Here is a 21,708-nt window from a genome sequence, read left to right on the forward strand (position 1 = left end):
TCAGCATCAGAATACACTTACAGCATAAAATGTAATGCTGCTGTACTCATAATGCAGAATGGCACATTTTACAATTATAAACATATAATGTACATACAGTATATGTATATATATCATTGCATTATAATTGTATATCCATTAATGTCATTATTTCAATGTTGTGGCTGGTACAGGTGGAGCTAACTAGGCCTATTACTGTCGGGTATCACATCATAATTCATTAGTTGATTGTTGTATTAATCTGAATCTGTAAAAAAATAACTCAAATAAAAGGAGTGCAGTAAAAAGTACAATAATTTGCTCTTTAATTTAGTGAAGTAGAAGAACAAAGTAGCATAAAATGGAAATACTCAACTAAAGTGGTGGTACCTCCAAACTGTACTCAATACTGTATTTAAGAACAGAGTAAATGTAGGCTATTTATTTATTTTCCACAACTGGATGTGTCCACCTAAAATGTAAATGTGTAGGCTAGTGTGTAAAAAAAATAATTGTAAAACAGACGTGAGATGGTGGCGCCCTCATGTGGAGGTTGACACACACACACACACACACACACACACACACACACACACACACACACACACACACACAAACGACTTTGTGATATTTCCGACAGTGCCTGAACGCAGCACGGTCCTCTTGCACTTTACCTTTAAGTGCAGATGAAAGGCTGTTGTGTTATTTGGGTGAAAGAGGAGGAGGCGGTTGAACGGAGGAAGGCGCGCAGTGACAGTTTGCAGAGGACTCGAACAGGTACAGTGCTACTTATGTGCAGGCAGTTATAAACATGCTATAATGAAAATGAATATGTATTCACTTCTGCGGCTGAGTTGTGGAATTCAGCCAATGTGTTTATATCTAGGCTAACCTACAGTGGCCATGTTGTGATCATGTTGAGATGTGATGTCTTCAAAGGGGCACGTAGAAAGTCATAACTATGGGGTAACGTTAGCTAGCCAACATGTATGTCTGAAATGTAATATTGTTATCTGCTGGTTCTCAAAGCCTTCTCTCTACCGTTAAACTTTCAGTAGGCTATAGGCTAACACAGCGGTGATCTGGTTAAAGGGAACTACCGTTTTCCACTACTTTACTCCTCTTTTACACAACGTTATACTGACTACTCACTTTGTGTTATGGAGCTTTACCTTTTCTTCTACTTCTTCCTTCTTTTGCTAAACAATAGTAACTCAATGTCCACTTACTTTCTGGAGCTTTCAACCGTGTGTCACCGTTGTCAGACACCTGTGCCTGCGTTAGTTTACATTAAAGGATCAAAGGTCAGCTTTAACAATTTGGCAAAAACATTCTCACCTTATAGTGTACATGTCCACATATTTACATTATTATCACATTATTGATTTGTGCAGCAAAATGTACACTTTGACAAACTGACCATCACAACATTCATTTACAGAAAACAAATAACTTAAAAGTAATATATAATACCAAATCATGAAGGTAGTCATATTACACGTTTCTTACATTGTTTTACCAAAACTTCATTTTATCAATTCATACCTGCAATATTTATGAAAACAAACTACACACGCCTACTGTGTAAAGCAGAGTTCTATTTTTTTTGTGTGAAAAACTGCGAATCATGTGGATTGTAGCTAAGGGTTAGCCTTCTTAAAGGGGTAGTCCAGTGATTTAGTAGGCTATTGCACTGGGAAAGACATAAATCAGCAACAGAAAATTAAACCATGTAAAACCTATTATGATATAACCTCTAAATACAATTATGAACCTGAAAATGAGCATAATACGAGCACTTTAAATGAAACGTTGTCGATGTAGACTATCAACAATATTACCGCAATCGGCAAGAAACAGTGCCGTTTGCTTTAAAAAAAATTATAATGAAAATTATCTTCTGTGTGGAAGATTCAACCTGACAAACACTGGTCAAGCATCCACAATTCAGAAACTAATCTGACAGCAAATGATAATGTCTGCTTGTGTGTTTTATTTTGAAAGTCGTGTGCAGCGATGGAGCTGATAATGCTATCAGGAGGTATTCTGGCTCTCCCTGTCCTCGCCTTCATCACCTCCTTCCTCTTCTGGCCTGGAGTCCTCCTTAAGGCCTACAACTGGTACACAAACACACTCATACAGACCCGTTAGACTGCTAATTGGTTAGTGTTTACTGGTATTTAAAAAAAAAGAAAAATTAAGTGAGAGACTTTATCCCATTACATCAATTGAGTCAGACTACACAATAGCTGATGCTTTGTTTTAAAAATATATTTTTTTAAGTTTACTAATAATTTCCCCTTTGACAAAACATTTTATATTTCATTAACTTACAAAACACACACACACACACACACACACACACACACACAAAGGTTTGTGGCACTATCTTTCTGGGGACCCAGAACTTACCTAACCCTAACCCTAGCCAATTACCCTAACCTTAACCATCACAACTAAATGCCTAACCTTAACCATTACCCTCACCCTAACCATAACCTAATTCTATCCTACAACCAAGTCTTAACCCTCAAACTGCCTTTTAAACTTGTGGGGTCCAGCATTTTGGCCCCACAAAGCTGTCGAGACCCCACAAGTATACTGGACTCCTGGTTTTTGGACCCCACAAATATAGTTAAACAAGCCCACCCACACACACACACACACACACAGTGCTGAGTCACAGTGATGTAATAGTGGTTTTATCAGCAGCTTTGTGACGTGAATGAAATGTTGTTAGGAAACACTGAAACATGACATGCTATGTGAACAGGGTTAGGGTTATAAAAGAGACACATCACACTTCATGGACAGACTGCCATATGCAGCGTCATCATCACTTTAAACTTATACTTAACTTTCTTAACTTACTTCAAATATCAGCATGTTAACACAGTGTTTCCTTTAGGATTTTTGTTAGCAGTGGGGGCAGATCTGTTGGCCCCCTGGGGCCTGTTCCTTAACACTAGAACGGCCAGGACGGTCATTTTTGACCGTTTTGAAATTGATATGTGTAATAACTTTGCTAAATAAAAAAATACAATCCTGCTGGTACCTGACTTTTCCTAAAAGAGTCTGTATTCTCATTTCAAATTGTTTTTATATACATTACACAAAAGGCAAAGAAAATACAATCACTTCTACCTATTTTGGCCATACACGGTATTGACCGCCCGGATTTTCGCGGTTTTGTTTTTAATCTTTTGCGTGGTTGAAAATGCATCTTGGTTGCTTAGTAATAATCCTAGTCTCTGTCAGAGAAACGTAACTAGCGGTCTCGAGCAACAAGTGTGGGCATCACCGATGGGCCGAAGGCAAAGCCAGAGTCGGTAACGTAGGCTACAGCGTGGATGTGTTCGGTTCTGAATCAGAAGAAAAGCACCGGGCGCTCGCTCTGTGAGAGGCGCGGTGTACACGTAGATGGCCGGTAGCTGTCTACGTGTCTTTATACATGCTACAACTGGCTGGAATCATTGCACACATCCTCTCTAAGGAGTGCACCGGCTGTAAAATGTCCCGGAGGAAGTTCATGCAGCAACTGGCAAAGTAGCTGAGAGCGGCGTTTTATGGAGGAAAAAAAGGGAAGTGGCGCAGAGTCCGAGCAGCGCTGCACACCACAGCAGACACCAAAACGGAGGCAGTGCCAGGTTAGGTTAGGTTATAACATAGCTGCCAACACTCCCGTTTTTCCCGGGTTTCTCCCGTTTTTTAGCCCTATCTCCCGGACCCCTCCCGGTTTGTTATTTCTCCCGGGAAACTCCCGTAATTTGCAGCATGGCCCAAACTCCTTTTAGAAATTATCAGACCAATATGTTTGTTTAATGTTGACCAGTTGCCAGATCTTGTATGAAACGCATCCTATTCACACAATCCACACACCATACACAATTTTCGACCCGTCTGTCACCTCAACCTGGCAACCTATAACCCAGTTGCGCAGTTGATCTCTGCGCAAGCTTCGCGGAAAGTTCAGACCCGACAGCGAGCAGATAAAAAAATGGCAGGTGAAGGTGGTGTTTCCGCAAAGAAATCGTAAATATAGCTGTAAATTTCAACATGTTGGGCGCAACAATTTACATGCATCTTACCTAATCATATCGACAACCTCCGTGCTTTTTGTAAGGTGTGTCGCATTGATTTTAATGCAGTGTACAGCGGAGAAAATGACATTACCCAGCAACTCAGCGGCACCATGTGATTTCATCCTTCATCATGAAAGGACAGACAGTAGCAGAAAACGTGAAGCAAGCTGAACTCAAGATGGCAATGTTGGTAGCACAGACTTACAGTACACTTATCACCCCACAATGGATTAGCGGTCCATCACCTCGTCTGACTTTTTATTACATAGCATGACATACAATATCATTGATTTTTTGAATACTTTTTTTCAACATAATATAATATGACTTTTGTGACATGCTTTACTATGGCTCTTTTCAACATATAACAACATTTTTATCACTTTTTTGACATACTATATAATAGCGTTTTTATCACTTTTTGTGACATACTAAACTATGACTTTTTTCGACATACAGTACAGGCCAAAAGTTTGGACACACCTTCTCATTCAATGTGTTTCTTTATTTTCACGACTATTTACTAGAGATGGCCCGATACCATTTTTTTGCTTCCCGATACCGATTCCGACACCTGAACTTGTGTATCGCCCGATACCGAATACCAATCCGATACCAGTGTGGCATATGTTTTATTATATTTACTAACTGTATACTACTATCCCTGTATGGATGTGATATGATTTCTATCTTTGTGAAACATGAACAAACACAAACAATGAACGCCACAGAACTTTCTTTTATTCTCCAGTTTGACAGTCCGTTATAACGGAAAAAGAACATAAATAATCTACTTTAACATAGATTTTCTTTAGGGCTTTATTACGTGGTATCGGATCGGTGCATAAACTCCAGTACTTCCCGATACCAGCGTTTTAGGCAGTATCGGAGCCGATAGAACATCTCTACTATTTACATTGTAGATTCTCACTGAAGGCATCAAAACTATGAATGAACACATATGGAATTATGTACTTAAGAAAAAAGTGTGAAATAACTGAAAACATGTCTTATATTTTAGATTCTTCAAAGTAGCCACCCTTTGCTTTTTTTGATAACTCTGCAAACCCTTGGTGTTCTCTCAATGAGCTTCATGAGGTAGTCACCTGAAATGGTTTTCACTTCACAGGTGTGCCTTGTCAGGGTTAACTAGTGGAATTGTTTCCTTTTATTAATAAATAAAAGCAAAATGTGGCTACTTTCAATAATCTAAAATATAAGACATGTTTTCAGTTATTTCACACTTTTTTTGTTAAGTACATAATTCCATATGTGTTCATTCATAGTTTTGATGCCTTCAGTGAGAATCTACAATGTAAATAGTCATGAAAATAAAAAGGAAACGCAGTGAATGAGAAGGTGTGTCCAAACTTTTGGCCTCTACTGTATACTGTGACTTTTATTGACGTACTATATTATGACTTTTTTATAACTTTTTTGATATACTATATTATTGCTTCTTTACACTTTTTTCGACATACCATACTATGACTTTTCCAATATACTATATCAGGATCTTTTTATCACTTTATTCAACATAAACCCCCCCCACCCCCCCCCAAATGTTGGCAGGTATGGGCTATAAATGTTCAAATAACATACTTTTAATTGTTATTTGGCTGTGAATTATGTTGAATGAATTTCCCCCAATATGTTTCGGGACATGAATGTATGAAATAATCACGGTTTAGCCTTTTGCGCGGACGTTGTGACACATATCCTGTCCTTAACATAGAGGCACTGACTGCTTGTCTAGTTTTCAGAATTTTATCAGTGAAGAAGGAGGCAAATTGATTGCAGACCTTGGTGGATAGATGTTCCGATGCTACTGATACTGGAGGGTTTTTCAACCTACCGACAGTGGCGAACAAGGCACGTGCATTATTATTGTTTGTGGCGATAATGTCAGAGAAGAAGGATCGCCTTGCATTTCTCAGCTCCAAATTATAAATGCAAAGTCTCTCTTTATAGTGGACTTACCAGAGACAGTTTTCACCTTAATAGGAGCAATGGCATCAATTACATTTGTAATTTTAGAATTAAGATAAGATAAGATAGACTTTATTAATCCCACACTGGGGAAATTCCTGTGCTACAGTAGCTCAAAAGAAAACATGTACACACATCAGAATAACACGAATACACATTAAATACACATAGGACAAAAAATATACAGGAAGTATAAAGTGATGCTGCTGTAATCCTGCTCAGGTACTGGCGCTGCAGGCTGGGGCTGGTGGTCAGCTACGCTCACAGTGCAAGCTACCGCTTCTGTTATACCAGCAGAGGGACGCCAGGGGGCGCCACGCCATCACTGCTGCTGCTGCACGGCTTCTCCGCCACCAAGGACATGTGGCTGCCCGTCGTCAAGGTAACACACACACACACACACACACTTAGAAATGCGAGTGTGCACTGAGTATCTTCGTCAAAGACACTTCTTACTGTAGGAAGTTGTATGGAGCACATTCGGATTTCAGGGAGTCCTGGGTGTGTTTGTTTTCTGCTCCAGCATCTCCCCAGAGACCAGCATGTAGTGTGCGTGGACATGCCGGGACACGAGGGGACGAGTCGCACCGGCGCCGAGGACTACAGCATTCAGGGCCAGGTCCGCCGAATCCACCAGGTGGGTGGGTGTGTGTGTGTGTGTGTGTGTGTGTGTGTGCCTCATTGGATCATTGGGCATTGTCAGAATGACAGCACTCTAGTCCAATGGCAGGGGAATGCGATCAAGTTTCTGGGGATGCCACCTAGGGGTGGGGGTGGGGTGGGGGGATCGCAACGTAGTATTGTGATATTTTCCATGGCAATATTGTATCGATACACGGACACCAAGTATCAATCTTTTATTTTATCAATTGCACATGAAAATGTATCGTTTTGTTATTCGATTAATAAAATCTAATGCTTTTTCAGTCCTCAAGAGGGTGCAGTTAAAGTGAGATGAAAAAACAGAGAAATGTATCTTTTTAGATAAAATATATATATATATAAAATATATATTTTTATCCCCTTTTGGGGACATAATATGAAGTTGGAAAAAAGATAACAAATTGCAGAATATCGTAATATATAATATCGTGACATAAGTATGGTGATAATATCGGATTGTGACAAAGGTAGTAGTTTATTTGAACATGTAAAAAATAATATATATATATATACATACATACATACATACATACATACATATATAAAATTAAAATGACAGATAAATAAGGACATGTACTTCTCAGCCCAATCTACCAAAATTATTATAAGTAATTCAAATAAGAAATTCCCATGTTCAAAAAGTAGGAAGAAGTTCATAAACAAACTTTTCTAGTACCGTGATAATATCGTATGGTGGGGTCCACCCCTACTGCCACTTACAACCCCTATAGACACGCTCCTGCACAGAAGCACTGAACACGTCTCTCTCTCTTTGTCTCTCTGTGTACAGTTTGTGCAGAGTATCGGTCTGGACAAAAGACCCTTCCACCTGGTTGGGACATCGATGGGTGGGAACGTGGCTGGAGTGTACGCTGCCCATTACCCTGCTTGCCTGTCCAGTGTCACCTTGGTGTGTCCGGCAGGTAAGCTCGGGCGGACTTCTGAAGCGGTGTTCAAACCTCAAGACTGTTTGACGAAGCAGAATGACAGCTGCTCTCCTCCTCTCTGTCCTCCAGGTCTGGTTTATCCCACAGAATCGGATTTCATCACTCGTCTGAGGAAGATGGAGGAATCTGAGCAGGAGGAGGCGATCCCTCTGATCCCCTCCACTATCCAGGAGCTGGAGGACATGTTGAAACTCTGCTGCTACGCCCCCCCCAACCTCCCCCGACAGGTACACAGCTGTGCCACCTGCTGTGAAATCTTCACACAACAACAGTATAAATATAGCAGTGCAGCCACTGTTGGTATGCACACTAGTTTTGTTGCTGCTATTTCTGCTGCCGCTGTATAGTACGTAGGGAATACCCATTGACGTGTGTGTGTGTGTGTGTGTGTGTGTGTGTGTGTGTGTGCGCGCGCGCGTGTGCGTGTGTTGCCAGGCCCTGCGGGGTCTCCTTGACAACAGGACCCCCAACAATGGTTTCTACAAAGAAGGTCAGTCTGCTCACATACATCACGAATAGTTTTTCTCCCTCCACTGCCCCTCCCACATTATAGAGCCACCATCTTGAGGTGTGCTAAACGCTTAGGCCGGTTACACACTGGAAGCGTCACGCGACCTTGTCAGCCGCGTGGCGTGTCCGTTTATATTTGGGCTCCCATGTTAACAGGTTAGAGCTTACACGCTGCCTGCGTGAGACGCGTGCCTGCTAGAAATAGGGCCGACGCCTATTTTTCACAAGGCAAAATAGAATAGGAAAATATGTGTATATGTCATTTAGACACGAATGCATATTAATAAATGACATGTTGATGTTTGAAAGCCTCTAGGTTTTGATATAAATGCAGATATATGAATGTAATAAAAAAAAAAATTCTAATATTGCACCTGTCAATACAAAACAAAATATTCTGTAGCCTATTTTGCCGTCAATACTGCTGACGTTGTCTTTGCTGTAATCAAATCAGTATATATTTATGTTTCACATGGTATTTCATTTATTCAATGGGAAACATACATGTGTACAGACAAGGCCAGCAGCAGCAGCGCCGCGTCAGACACGTTTCTGTTTGTTTCTGTGGTGAGCATCTTGAGCTACAGCCCCTCCGTTCCTGCTGAGACCACATGTGTTGGAGCAGCAGGATATTGTCAGACATACTGTACCTTTCCTGTGGTTTCAGTATCCTGTGATCAGGCATAAAGCCCAGTTCAGAACAAAGATTCACGACGGGACGAATTGAAACTTGGCAACTACTCGCAACGCGCCGCTCTGCAACATTCTAAAACGCTTTTTGTCTCGTCGCAAATCTTGGGTCCGAACTGGGCTTAAAGCCGCCTACCCGTGATCGGCGGGCAAAACCGCGAGGGAGGGCGCAGAGCAAACAGGCGCAACTCAGGAACGTTCTGGAATTGGTTGCGCCTTGAAAAGTCAGCAGCGCACGGCGGCAATTTCCGAGCACACCAAGGAGTAGCGCTGCACCTAGTTGGGCGGCACCGCTCGCCGCATAGGAAAACAATGGAGCGGCCAGCGCAGATCTTGTGTAGGCGGCTTGACACACACGTGTTACTTTAAATGTAAACATCAGGGTATTTAGGATCTAGATGAGAATCTCCAGTTGTGTCCTCTGATGCAGTTTAAAGAGAAGAAAAAGTATTAGCAGGTCACAACGCATTGAGGGTAAAGGGGTCCTTCAGTGACGTGTGTGTGTGTGTGTGTGTGTGTGTGTGTGTGTGTGTGTGTGTGTGTGTGTGTGTGTGTGTGTGTGTGTGTGTGTGTGTGTGTGTGTGTGTTCAGTGTTCATGGAGATTGTCGGGGAGAAGTCTCGCCACTCGCTGCAGGAAAACTTGCATCTGATCACATCACCGGTGCAGGTCATCTGGGGGACGGAGGACCAGGTATACATTAATCACAGTTAATACAAAAAAATGTACTGTATTTTCCGGAGTATAAGTTGGGTCCATCAAAAAATTCGTCATGAAGAGGAAAAAAACATATATAAGTCGCACCGGACTATAAGTCGCATTTATTTAGAATTTTTTATTTTTTTTTTAATCTGTCAACTACACAATAGCCCACAGAACAACAGGCTGAATACGGTAGGTGTCCGGTATGTTAACGTAACACATTAACAGTTATTGAACTATACAATAGCACACAGAACAACTAGCTATCCGGGCGTGGAGCATGGATGTATTAAAAGGCGTGGAGACGTAGCTGCACCGTTGACAAGCCCCTCCTGACTCATTCCTCCAGCTCTGGCCATCTTGCTTTCAGCCCGCGATTAGCCAATTAGCTTTCTTTGTTTTCTTCATTGCAGTAAGAGTAACCTTTTCGCCAGTCCCTCACAAGTCTCTCCCTCATTTCAAACTTTCTTTCTGCTGCTCGATTACCGTTTTCATATTTTACTACCTGCAGTTTATCTCTTTTCTTTCTCAGTTTTTAGGAGCAGCATTCTAGTTGTCACAAGCCTAGAGCGCCCTCTCGCTGTAGACGGTAATGTTTTCAGTATGAATTAACATTTAAAAACATGTTAAATTATTACCAGCTGGTGGCGCTGAATGAAAAGTCAGGAGATCAGTCATCAGGATGTATCCTCTGAGGGAACAAACATCTCTGTGCAACATTTATTTGTTGAAAACTTTCAGTCTGCACCAACGTGGTGGACCAACCAACCGACCAACATATTTTATATCTATGCAGCCGTCCTGCTAGCGTAGCTTATAAAAAATTAATCTAACTAATCCACACAGCCATGTCTGCTTAGAACCAAAGGTGTTGCCAAAGACATAAAGCTATCTCCTCTCTCTTAGGTGGTGGACGTGTCGGGCGCGGCAGTGCTGCAGGCGGCGCTGCCAAACTGCCAGGTGGCGCTGTTGGACAACTGTGGTCACTCTGTGGCTTTGGAGAGGCCCAGGAAAGCCGCCAAGCTCATCGTTGACTTCCTGTCTGCGCAGGAAGTCAGTGACGAGAGCGCTAAGAAACTCTCCTGAAGAAACGTTTTGAAGCGTATGAACTCGTTTGTAAATGACGAGGGAACCGAAGTTGATTGTGGGGATGATTGAAGAGTTTTTGTATGACAGCGGTTACGTCCGTGAAAATTCAATAACAAAACAAAAAGTGGCACAGTCAAATATTCCTGAAGTCTTTGTTTTGGATGTTAATGTTGAATGACAACATTCCACGTTGGGGATTTTGCACATTTCTCTTTGAGAAAAACTGTATTTTAGTCTCTTGTTTCATGTGAATGAAAGGTGTTTGATTTTGTGTGAAGTTTCCTGCTGTGAACTGACTGCATATCTACCCTCACAAAAGCACATTCAGAATAGAAAATGTAGGTGAATAAAGTTTGATAAATGAGGTGATTTAATAATGCAGATATACAAAGAGTGTCTCAGGACTACAGAAATAAATAATGGAGTAATACACCAACTTTGTTTTTGTTTTGTTTTAGTAATACACCAATGTCACCATGTCATCAATACAAAAGTTGCATGACAAAAACAAACTGGATCTACTGGTAGTTTAATTTTTTGTTTAATTTCTCCTGTATAGTTTCAGTTTTTATTTCTATTCTTATTCTTTTTATACTTTTCTCAATCTATTTGTACTATTACTGTCCTTGTATACCTGGGTGTCCATTTATTTTATCTTAACTCCGTTTGTCATTCCTGTATGTTCGATATTGTGACAGAGTGAGCCATCTTACTATTTTGCACCTCTTTGACATATCTGGCAGCGATGACTGCGCATGCGTTGTTGTACAGGCATCCCACATGACGCCTGTTTACAACACGCCGTTATGCCTTGAGTTGGTGAGTTAAATGCTGGAAAGCTCTAGTTTTTGGAATATATATATATTATCTTTATTAATAACAAACGGAAGTGCATTTACTGTTAGCTGTTTTAGCTTCAGTGTAGCAGTTGCGAGCTAACTTAGCGTAGCTTAATTTAGCTACTGTTTGACCTGTTAGCTAGTCGCAGGTTGTGCAGCCATGTATTTGACATTTCCACGAGGAAAGGTTAGTCCGTCAGACGTGGCCAGCCTGTAAATGAAATGCGTAATATTGTAGCTGTTCAACCGCTGACTGTAACAGCAAGTTATCAGATTTAGCCTTATGGTTAGCTAGCTAGCTAGCTAGGTATCTCTAGCTAAATTTATTATTTGTTTGAGTGTCTAAACCAGACTGTATTTAAAGAGGTCTAAACAACGTTCGGCTATCATGTGTGCGAACCAAATATTAATGCTTTCCAAAGAATATATTTCACCGCTTTGTTTAAAATGTAAGTCAGACCAAAGGTGCTTTTATTCATCTGTTTTGGTCATGTGACCTTCATATCCAAAAATACTGTAATAATAGCTTTATTTATATAACACATTTTACAAACAAAGTCACAAAGTGATTTGCAGTAAAAAAAAAAAAAGATTGAAGTTAAATGCGTTCCAGAACTTAAAATATAACTATATACAATAATATACATAGTTACAATAAATACCATCGGTTAAGAAAAAAGCCATAATATAAAAGAAGAGAATACATTTTATTATTTTTTTATTTGAATAATGAAAGATTACATTAAAAATGGTCCAGCACAATTTCCCATAGTTCAAAGTGTGATGTGTTAATTAAATGTAACTGATTGTAGAAACACTGGATCTTGTGGCATTGATAAAGAAACTGTATTTGATGTGGCTCGCTTACGATCATAGCGACACCCAGTCCGTTTAAAAAGGTCAATATTGAGCATCAATGACGACATCATAATTGGATCAGATCATCCTTACAAGCAACAGTCCCAAACACAAAGATATTCAGTTTACAGTGATATTAAACAGGAAAAGGCAACACATCCTCAGCTGGAACCACAGAATATTTGACATAAGGCTTAAAATACCAATTATCAGGAATGTTGAATTCTTTCTAATAATCAACTTACTGGTTAATTGTTTTGGCACAGAACATTACTCCTGAGTTTAGTATAGGCAATGCACTGATTTGACTTTTCGCCTTGATACAGATACCCAAACTCAGGGTACCGGCCGATACCAAGTATTGGTCCTATACCAGTGATCTTTCTATCACGCATTCAAAGTCTGGTGTTATTCTGTATTTTTTGTATTGCCAACAAATTTGATTGAAAAATATAGGTTTCTTTTTAACCAAATTACCCAAAAATAACAACGCTCTTTGCAAGTACAATTAATGATCACTATACTTTTTGTGTAGTGTTTTCTTCAAATTTATAGCATTTGAAAAAAACTTAAACGGTATTCTGACTTAACTAACCTTACTTAACTTTGACATACATCAGTCTGTTTTTAGTCAAAATAATTCCTAATTTCTGCTTTTTTGACTCAAAACGTAGGTAGAATTTCCTATAAACAAGGTTTTTGATGGTGAATTCCAAAGATACAGTGGGGGAAATAAGTATTTGACCCCTTGCTGATTTTGCAGGTTTGCCCACTTACAAAGAATGCAAAAATCTACAATTTTAATCATATGTACATTCTAACAGTGAAAGACAGAATCCCAAAGAAAATTCCAGAAAATCACATCATATGAATTTATTAAAATTGATAACCATCTGATGAGGAAAAACAAGTATTTGACCCCCTGGACAAACGGCATGTTAATATTTTGTAGAAAAGCCATTATTGGCCAGCACAGATGTCAAACGGTTTTTATAGTTGGTGACAAGGTTTGTGCACATTTCGGCAGGGATGTTGGCCCACCTCCCTGCAGACAGCCTCCAAATCATTCAGGTTCCGAGGTTGTCGCCTGGCAACTCGAATTTTAAGCTCCCTCTAAAGATTTTCAATCAGATTCAGGTCTGGAGACTGGCTAGGCCACTCCAGAACCTTGATGTGCTTCTTCTTCAGCCACTCTTTTGTTGCTTTGGCGGTGTGCTTAGGGTCGTTGTCGTGCTTGAAACACCCATCCTCGACCCATCTTCAGCTCTCTCACTGAGGGAAGGAGATGTCGGTCCAGAATTCCACGATACATGGCCCCGTCCATCCTCCCCTCAATACGATGGAGTTGTCCCGTCCCCTTGGCTGAAAAGCACCCCCAAAGCATGATGTTGCCACCACCATGCTTGACGGTGGGGATGGTGTTCTTTGGGTTGTACTCGGTGTTCTTTGCCCTCCAAACACGACGAGTTGAGTTGAGGCCAAAAAGTTCTATTTTGGTCTCATCTGACCACATCACCTTCTTCCAGGCCTCTTCTGAGTCGTCCAGGTGGTGAATGCCGAACTTCCTGCGGGCCTGTACATGTTTCTTCTTGAGCAGGGGGACCTTGCGTGCGCTGCAGGATTTCAATCCATGACGGCGTGTGTGTTACCAACCGTTTCTTTTGTAACTGTGGTCCCAGCTGCCTTCAGTTGATTCATCAGTTCCCCCCTTGTGGTTTTGGGATGATTCCTCACCGTTCGCATGATCAGGGACACCCCACGAGGCAAGATCTTGTGTGGAGGCCCAGACCGAGGGAGGTTGGCGGTGGTGTGGTGCTTCTTCCATTTCCTGATAACTGCACCGACAGTTGATCTTTTCTCTCCAAGTTGCTTTCCGATTCTCTTGTAGCCCATCCCAGCCTTGTGCAGATCAACAATCTTGTCCCTGATGTCCGTAGAAAGCTCTTTGGTCTTGCCCATGGTGGTGATGTTGGATGCTGGTTGTTTGGGTGTTGACAGGTGTCTTTTATACAGGTAACGAGGTGAGGCAGGTGTATTTGATGTAGACAATTGGTTTGGATTGGGGCTGTGTCTTAAAGAAAGACTAACTGGCTTGTAGGAGCCAGAATACTTGCTGTTTGTCCAGGGGGTCAAATACTTGTTTTTCCTCATCAGATGGTTATCAATTTTAATAAATTCATATGATGTGATTTTCTGGAATTTTCTTTGGGATTCTGTCTTTCACTGTTAGAATGTACATATGATTAAAATTGTAGATTTTTGCATTCTTTGTAAGTGGGCAAACCTGCAAAATCAGCAAGGGGTCAAATACTTATTTCCCCCACTGTAAGTATAACACTAGTGGTAATAATTCTTTTATTTTATGTCTGTTTAACCTTCAGCTGGGTTGTTTTTTCAGTCTGAAGTCAGCTAATCGGCCTGTTGGGAGTCTGAGTCACTGAGTTTTAATAGAATGAGACGCGCCGACAAGAAGGACGAACCTGCAGTTTACCAACGGGTGGTGTTGAAGAACGCCTCGCCGTACCACTACTTGAAGGTCTGCCTGTAAGTCACTGTGCCCTTTTTTTTTTTTTTTTTTTTATAAATACTGTGTTTATTAGGGATGTACTCAACTCCCGATTCAATACACGCTTTTAAGTTCACAATACAATTTTCTCACAATTTTTTTTAACAGAATGAGCTGCAAATAAATGAGTGAAAAATATTCTTTTACTTATATAAACTATGCAAAAGAACCCGACATGTCCTCTTATCAAAAGTGAAACTGAAATTGTATTTTATCTTAAAAACAGACTTATCTCATAAAGTGGCGTATGTATGACATGCCAATTTGTATGCCATTTTGGCGTGTTATCAAGACGCATAATCGCTTTTTAGCGTGTTTATCAACGCCGTTTGGCCTCGATTGACCTACATTATGTGTGAATTATCGCTGTAGTGAGTAGTATGAAAGGAGGGTTGGGGTGGCAGATGTGTAAAACACAGGACTTTCACCCAGGAGAGCCGGGATCACGCCCTGCGTGTGGCGTTTATCAACCGTTTTATTTTTTTTTAAGCCTTCCCCAATGTTTCTTTCCTAAACCCAACAGTTTATTGTTTTCCTAAGCGTGTGACGTTGGTCACGGTCATGTTTTTGTCGTTTGTTTTGTGTTACTAAAGCCTTTCCCAATGTAATTTTCCTAAACCCAACCTTTACGGCACGTTCTCGCAATAGCGCGATATGTTTACATCCGCTGTATACAGCGTAGACCTACACGTGGTAAGCTCAAAATGCGTACAGATAACACGCGCCATTTGGCTTTAGGAAAGTGCCGTGTATGTTTACGCAAAGTCATGATGCCATGTTGCTTGAAAACAAAAGTTAAATAATACAATTAGGCTTTTTTTATTTTTTTTATTCCACATCCAAAAAACTAATTAAATAGAAATAAATCACTACAAATAAATGAACTAAGAACACATAGTGACGTCTGAAGTGAAATCAAAAGTAGATTACGCCCTAGGATGTTTAAACATCGCATCACGATTCATTGTTTATCTCAGCCGGTTGTAATCTTTACACTTTTATATCGATTTTTAACGGATTCACGATGCATCATGACTTCATAGTATATCGTTTTTTCTTTTCTTTTTAATTGTCTTCATAAATTCTTATAACATGTTTTCTGTGTGTGTGTTCAGTGTCGTGGAGGATGACTCTACCAGACTGAGTGCAGTTGAACTGAAGCAGTTCATCATCACAGGCCTGAACAGCCTGTACGGAGAGGTGAGGTCATCAACGCGGCCGGGTGTCGACGGCACGATTCCCGCGGCGGGATCTGCTCTGATGCCGTGGGGACCCGTGAATGGCGGCCTCCCGAAAACGTCGAGCTGTTTCTGAAATGAACATCAATTCAATCGCCTATTTTGATAATCGCTCGATTTGGTGAAGTAGTTCTTACAAGTTGAAAACACCAGAAATTCCTTTGTTCCAGATTTTCTTCATCTTGTGATTGCAATCTGACTTTTCACTATTTCCTAACCTTTTAAAGCAAATTCTGCTTTATTAAAAAAAAAAAAAAAATGTGTCTGCAGATTACTCAGTGGTGGGAATAATCGACTTTGCAGCCGTTTTTAATGAGAATACAGAATACGGGAAACTTATTTTTTTCTCTCCATTTATTCATTTGAATGTGCTTCAGGTGGGAGCAGCGTTGACCTTTGACCTGTTGAAGTACGACGAAGACACCCTCACTGCTCTTCTGCGTGTTTACAGCAGGTGAGTTTAGCAGCAGCACGATGGGAAGACATTTTCACTTCTCTTACACTAGAGGGGTTTTTAAGTGTGTGTGTGTGTGTTTTGTGTGTGTTTTTTCAGGGGTTTGGTGAAGCTGTGGAGCTCCCTGACTCTGCTGGGCTCCTACCAGAACCAGGCCTGTGCCTTCAGAGTGCTGCAGGTCAGCAGACTTCACTTCAGTCTCCAAAAATGATCTTCTATAGACCTTTTTTCACGGCAGACATGTTGACATGTCCTAGTAGGAAAAGCACAGGCGTATTCAAAACCATCAGTGATGGCTGCATTCCACTTAGGAGAGGCCCTGGTATTGTACATGCTGACTCACTGAAATAGCTCACTGGCACACTGGATGGAACTGAGCCATCGTTGAGGTTATCACTTTCAGCTGTGCTTTTCCTACTATGACAAGTCAACATGTCTGCTGTGAAAAAGGTCCAAGGACAAAACAAGGGTTAATACAGCACCTTATTGCTTTTTTGTACAGCATTTTGGTCAGCTTAAACTGTGTTTAAATGTTCTCTAGAAATAAACTTTACTTACTTTACAAGAGACAGGGTTTAGAGAGCAACTCTCAACAAAGTAAACGGAAGTACTTAACCCTTGTGTTGTCCTTCGGGTCACCGGGACCCGAAGGACAACACAAGGGTTTTAATCGAGTAAGCGGATAAGAAATACTTTTGCTTTATTAAAGAGTAATAGTAACTATACAAAAGAGCGGCTTCCTTTTTTGAGAAAAAGCTCCTTTTTTGTTGCTTAAATTGCATACAATGATATTATCTGTCGAAAAAAAACGAAACCTATTTAGTGCATTTTAAGTGCCATTTCACATTCTTAAAAAACAATTTAAAAAACAATTCTGAAATGCTAAATCAACCTCAAACACAGGCATACATTTAGATACTAATACATAAACATTGCCTTTTAAGTTGTGCAACTTAATACAAGTTTCAACCGAGCTCCAGCTCAGCCATAACCTTAGTAAGCCTTTACTCTCTTCTTGAAAGGCTTTTGTAGGAGGCAAAACAATTGACCTCAGCTGCTCATCTGAACATGATCAATGCATCTGCCATCACTCCGACTCTGTTATTTACTGAAACAGAGGGGAAATGGTAATAATTATAGGTATGTCAACAGTAATAATCCTCCACACGGAAACTCAGCGAGTGGTACACCGTTAGTTACATTGATTACACAAAGCTTGGCGCTGATTTTAAGTAATCCAATTAGTGGAGTTACTGGAGGAATCGTGTCAGCCCTAGAGCTTTTTATGTTCCGTTACAGCTGCTGAGGGACATGTCAGTCGGTGTGTCAGTTCAGAGGCTTCTGCCTTTGAAGTACGCAGCCTAGGATTCACCTCTAGATTTATGGCTTTTGCTTAGAAATGCCCCATCACGTTTTTTTTATTTAATTTTTTTAAAGATTTATTTTTTGGGCTTTTCCGCCTTTAAATGACAGGACAGCTTGGCGAGAAAGGGGAGAGAGAGGGGGAAGACATGTAGGAAATCGTCACAGGTCTGACTCGAACCCTGGACCAAAGTATATGTGCGCCTGCTCTAACCACTGAACCAACCCGGCCACCATCATCACGTTTTTTTTGTTTGCTGCCGATACCAATGACGATTGTTGATGAGCCATATCAGCCGATAAATAGCTACCGATAGATGCCAATCATTTTCTTGTTGTTTAGTTTTAGCAGCTGGTATAGCTGTATTACAGAATATACCTAGGCAACAGTCATTGTTTGTTTGTTTCTTAAAGTGAAAACACACCGGGCGCGTAAGCGCCGCGTATAGCCGTGTAGCGCAGCCATTTTCACGAGACGCAAGGTAATATGTCAAGCCAGGCAGGTAATCACATACAGGAAGACCACAGTGCAGCCGGATACTTTACAAAAATAAAACACATTTCAAAATAAAACACCTAGGTTCATGGTGATTTTGGCTGTCTTGACTTCTCACAGCGAGACATGCTATCAGGCAAACGGAGAGAGACTGACGGACGGACACAGAGTGACACACACACACACACACACACACACACACACAGTCACATATAGGCTACACTTACCAGAGTTTTCCCCACTCATCCTGTCTCTCTCTATCGGAGAGAGAGAGCCGAGAGGAGAAGGATCGCTTTGTGACCGGCGCGGTGAAATACGCGTCTGGGTAAGTGGCCAGGCGCTCGATCAGGCGCGTATCTACGCTTACGCGACTTCTGAAGCGAGTCAACCAGCGGAGTTTAGCTGGCAGGTAAACCCGGGACCTCCGGGGTACTGGCGCCTTTCATCTCAATTCAATTTTATTTCAAGTGTAATATCACCATAAGACATGGTCTGAAAACACCGTACAACAGGGATAGGATCAAAAAAACATACGTTAAAATCATTGCGGATATATAGGTACATAAAAGTGAAATAAAAAGTGGTACAAGGGTAAAAACAAAAGCTAGAGGAAGTCATAATGATGGTCCATAATGTTTGGGAAAAAAAAGAAATGCTTTGAGTTTTGATTTGGAAGTGGTGACTCCGACGTACAACGGAAGGTCATTCCAGAGGCACGGTGCTCGATGGTGGCCTGCCCATATCTTTTTGACCCGAGGAATTTCTAAAAGATTGGAACCCAGGGAGCGGAGTGGTCGTGCGGGGGTGTAGGGGTTAATCAGTTCGGCTAGGTATGAGGGTGCAAGGCCATTCAGCGATTGGTAGGTTAAAAGGAATATTTTAAAATCTGTGTGGGTAGCCAGTGGGGTGAGGGTTAGAGCCCTATCTCCTGGCCCTCGCCAGTACCCTGGCTGCTGATCTGATCTCAATCGTCTCCATGCGTGTCGGTAGCTCTCACGCCACCTGCAGAGGCCCGCGCCACGGTGTCTTGCGCGAGTATTACACAAAGCTTGAGACAATGAAGACAATTCTTTCTCTTGTGTCGCCTTCAGGTTTCACCGTACCTGCTCGCGCTGACCGGGAACAGTCGAGAGCTGCAGCTGGACTGAAGGAGGATGAGAGTCTTCCGGACCAGTTTGATGTGGAGCGGCGTCTTGAATCACCGGCGGCCGTGGCTCCCTCCTCCGTCCCGCCGGCCGCTCCACGTCGGCCAGCGGGCCTCCCTCACCAAAGCCTTCTCGTCCCGCGACGTGGAGCTGTTCGCCGAGCTGACGGGCGACACCAACCCCCTCCACCTGGACCGGGCCTACGCCAGCACCACCTCCTTCGAGACGCCCATCGTCCACGGCGTCCTCATCAACGGCCTGATCTCGGCCGTGCTCGGCACCAGGATGCCCGGCCGCGGCTGCATCTTCCTGTACCAGGAGATCCGCTTCCCGGCGCCGCTCTACATCGGCGAGGAGGTGACGGCCGAAGCCGAGGTCCGCAAGATCAAGATGTCGTTCGCCTTCATCGCCGTGACGTGCTCCGTCCAGGACAAGGTGGTGATGGAGGGGGAGGTGATGGTGATGATGCCCGAGGAACAGCAGAAGAAGAAGGAGTGAGAGGAGGAGGAGGAGGAGGAGGAGGAGGAGGAGGAGGAGGAGGAGGTCAGACGCCACAGCCCCCTGATGTGACAGTTGTGGCAGTGATTTAAAAAATGGTCGCTGCAGCACCAATGTGTAGCTCGGCGTCTCCCAAGATGATTTGGTCGCAGCGGGTTTTTTCTACATGATGGAATTTGCTCCATATCGGCTTCATTCTGTGATTTTTGTTGGTTATTGATCACGTAGTTAAAGGCCGGCGAGAAGAAGTGCGTCGGCACAGAGCAGCTACCAGAGAGGATTTATTGTTTAGATGTTTGAATTTGTCAGATCTGCTCTGTATTTTGTTTAATGTGGAATATTGTTGAATAAAAACTTGAGAGTCTTTTTTTTTTTTAATGACCATTTATCTTTGAATTGATCAAATCCATTCTTACAGCAGTGTTCATTTTGTCTCTACTTTTGTCATGTTACCCACAGCAAGGTGGCAGTGGGTAACATGACAAAAATAGAGGCGAAGACAGCCAATTGAACGCTGCTGGACTTATTAGACTGAATGTGACTTTACTTAATCTGCTGTTTAAATTCACATGTCTGCAGGGATGTCCAACCGTGTGCCATGCAGAGCCTAAATAGGGCTAGGCGATATGGACCAAAAATCATGTCTGTGTTCTTCAGCCGAATGGCAATAATAGACCTGCACCTAGAACAAGCTTATTCATAGAACTAAAGTTAAAAAGTAGATGTACCTATGTATTAACTAATAGTAAACGTTTATCTTATCCTAGTATCGTCTTTACTGCTCACTGATAAAGTCCCTGCTTTTCTGAATGGCATTCGCTGTGCTGAAACGATGTTACTTTAATCAAAACAAATGTCTTAATGTATCCTGATTTAATTAAGTGTCTGCCTTTTCTAGCTTAGTGTTGCTGCGACGGAGCATCTACTTTGATCTCTATGTGTGAGGCCTTTTGTTGTGATGAGAGCCCAGGCTGGCTCGGAGAGAAAGACGCACCTTATCTAAAAAACTAAATCAAATCACGTGATGCTTTGTGGAACAGAAGTGCATTGAGCCTATGCAAATCCACTCAGACCAACTTGAGTTGAGTGTCTTCTCAGAGACTAATAGCTTAGCCCAGCCCACACCTTTTGTTTAGCCTGTTTCCTGTTAAGTCAGTATATATGCTTCTGGTCAGAGAGAGAATCCTAGAGGTTGTTGTGAACTTCTGTCTCCACTATGCATTGAATAAAACATATCTGAACCAGCCACAGAATTGGACCTAAGACAACTTTTTTTTTCTTCCACACTGCTCAGCCCTAGGCAAACAGTATGCTGGTCTTCAGTCCAACCGATCACCTAAACAGGTGATTTCACTGCTGACTTTGTCTCATCTTATTTCTTCTACTTGAAGGGCTGTTAGTCAGTATGTGGACTAATTTGGATGGCATATGTTTGGCCCTGAAATCACCTGTCCTGGGGAAAAAGTGTCAACATGTACAGTGTAAAGCTGCAGAACAATGAGCATATTATTACTTGATGTTGTCAAGTTCACACAGCTCAACTCTATCTGCTGAGGAAGACCATGAAACGTAGTTGAAGCTACAGAAACAAGAAATAATTTT

General features: G+C 41.8%; 3 protein-coding genes across 5 annotated transcripts; all 3 read left to right on the top strand.

Moving 5' to 3' along the window:
* Nucleotides 1-672: 672 nt before the first annotated feature.
* On the top strand, nucleotides 673-11,086 carry LOC114554311 (abhydrolase domain containing 6, acylglycerol lipase). 2 transcript variants are annotated; one of them, XM_028576064.1, is made up of 9 exons: nucleotides 673-756; nucleotides 1,984-2,099; nucleotides 6,273-6,432; nucleotides 6,574-6,687; nucleotides 7,504-7,636; nucleotides 7,730-7,887; nucleotides 8,096-8,150; nucleotides 9,452-9,552; nucleotides 10,468-11,086. In XM_028576064.1, the coding sequence occupies exons 2-9, from the start codon at nucleotides 1,996-1,998 to the stop codon at nucleotides 10,645-10,647; spliced, it is 1,005 nt and encodes a 334-aa protein (XP_028431865.1). In that variant the 5' UTR covers nucleotides 673-756; nucleotides 1,984-1,995; the 3' UTR covers nucleotides 10,648-11,086. The 2 variants fall into 2 exon arrangements, with proteins under 2 accessions (XP_028431865.1, XP_028431866.1); XM_028576065.1 differs by lacking the exons at nucleotides 673-756; nucleotides 1,984-2,099 and adding an exon at nucleotides 3,948-4,247.
* A 278-nt stretch (nucleotides 11,087-11,364) lies between these two features.
* Nucleotides 11,365-19,637, top strand: rpp14 (ribonuclease P/MRP 14 subunit). Of its 2 annotated transcripts, none has more exons than XM_028575830.1 (6): nucleotides 11,365-11,469; nucleotides 14,746-14,891; nucleotides 16,029-16,113; nucleotides 16,529-16,605; nucleotides 16,705-16,783; nucleotides 19,555-19,637. In XM_028575830.1, the coding sequence occupies exons 2-6, from the start codon at nucleotides 14,800-14,802 to the stop codon at nucleotides 19,609-19,611; spliced, it is 390 nt and encodes a 129-aa protein (XP_028431631.1). In that variant the 5' UTR covers nucleotides 11,365-11,469; nucleotides 14,746-14,799; the 3' UTR covers nucleotides 19,612-19,637. The 2 variants fall into 2 exon arrangements, with proteins under 2 accessions (XP_028431631.1, XP_028431632.1); XM_028575831.1 differs by having other exon boundaries at nucleotides 11,373-11,469; nucleotides 14,729-14,891.
* On the top strand, nucleotides 19,608-20,472 carry LOC114554172 (hydroxyacyl-thioester dehydratase type 2, mitochondrial). The gene has a single exon (XM_028575829.1). It carries the CDS (start codon nucleotides 19,618-19,620, stop codon nucleotides 20,104-20,106), a length of 489 nt encoding a protein of 162 aa, XP_028431630.1. The 5' UTR covers nucleotides 19,608-19,617; the 3' UTR covers nucleotides 20,107-20,472.
* The last annotated feature ends 1,236 nt before the right edge of the window (nucleotides 20,473-21,708 follow it).

This window comes from Perca flavescens, chromosome 4, assembly GCF_004354835.1.
Source record: "Perca flavescens isolate YP-PL-M2 chromosome 4, PFLA_1.0, whole genome shotgun sequence".
NCBI lineage: Eukaryota > Metazoa > Chordata > Actinopteri > Perciformes > Percidae > Perca > Perca flavescens.

Bases quoted from the DNA above. Each gene is read 5' to 3' on its own strand.
- LOC114554172 (XM_028575829.1), top strand. From the start codon at position 19,618: ATGAGAGTCTTCCGGACCAGTTTGATGTGGAGCGGCGTCTTGAATCAC.
- rpp14 (XM_028575830.1), top strand. From the start codon at position 14,800: ATGAGACGCGCCGACAAGAAGGACGAACCTGCAGTTTACCAACGGGTG. The intron at 16,114-16,528 runs GTGAGGTCATCA...AATGTGCTTCAG, and splicing joins TGAACAGCCTGTACGGAGAG to GTGGGAGCAGCGTTGACCTT. The intron at 16,784-19,554 runs GTCAGCAGACTT...TGTCGCCTTCAG, and splicing joins GTGCCTTCAGAGTGCTGCAG to GTTTCACCGTACCTGCTCGC.
- LOC114554311 (XM_028576064.1), top strand. From the start codon at position 1,996: ATGGAGCTGATAATGCTATCAGGAGGTATTCTGGCTCTCCCTGTCCTC. The intron at 6,688-7,503 runs GTGGGTGGGTGT...CTCTGTGTACAG, and splicing joins AGGTCCGCCGAATCCACCAG to TTTGTGCAGAGTATCGGTCT. The intron at 7,888-8,095 runs GTACACAGCTGT...GTGTGTTGCCAG, and splicing joins CCCCCAACCTCCCCCGACAG to GCCCTGCGGGGTCTCCTTGA.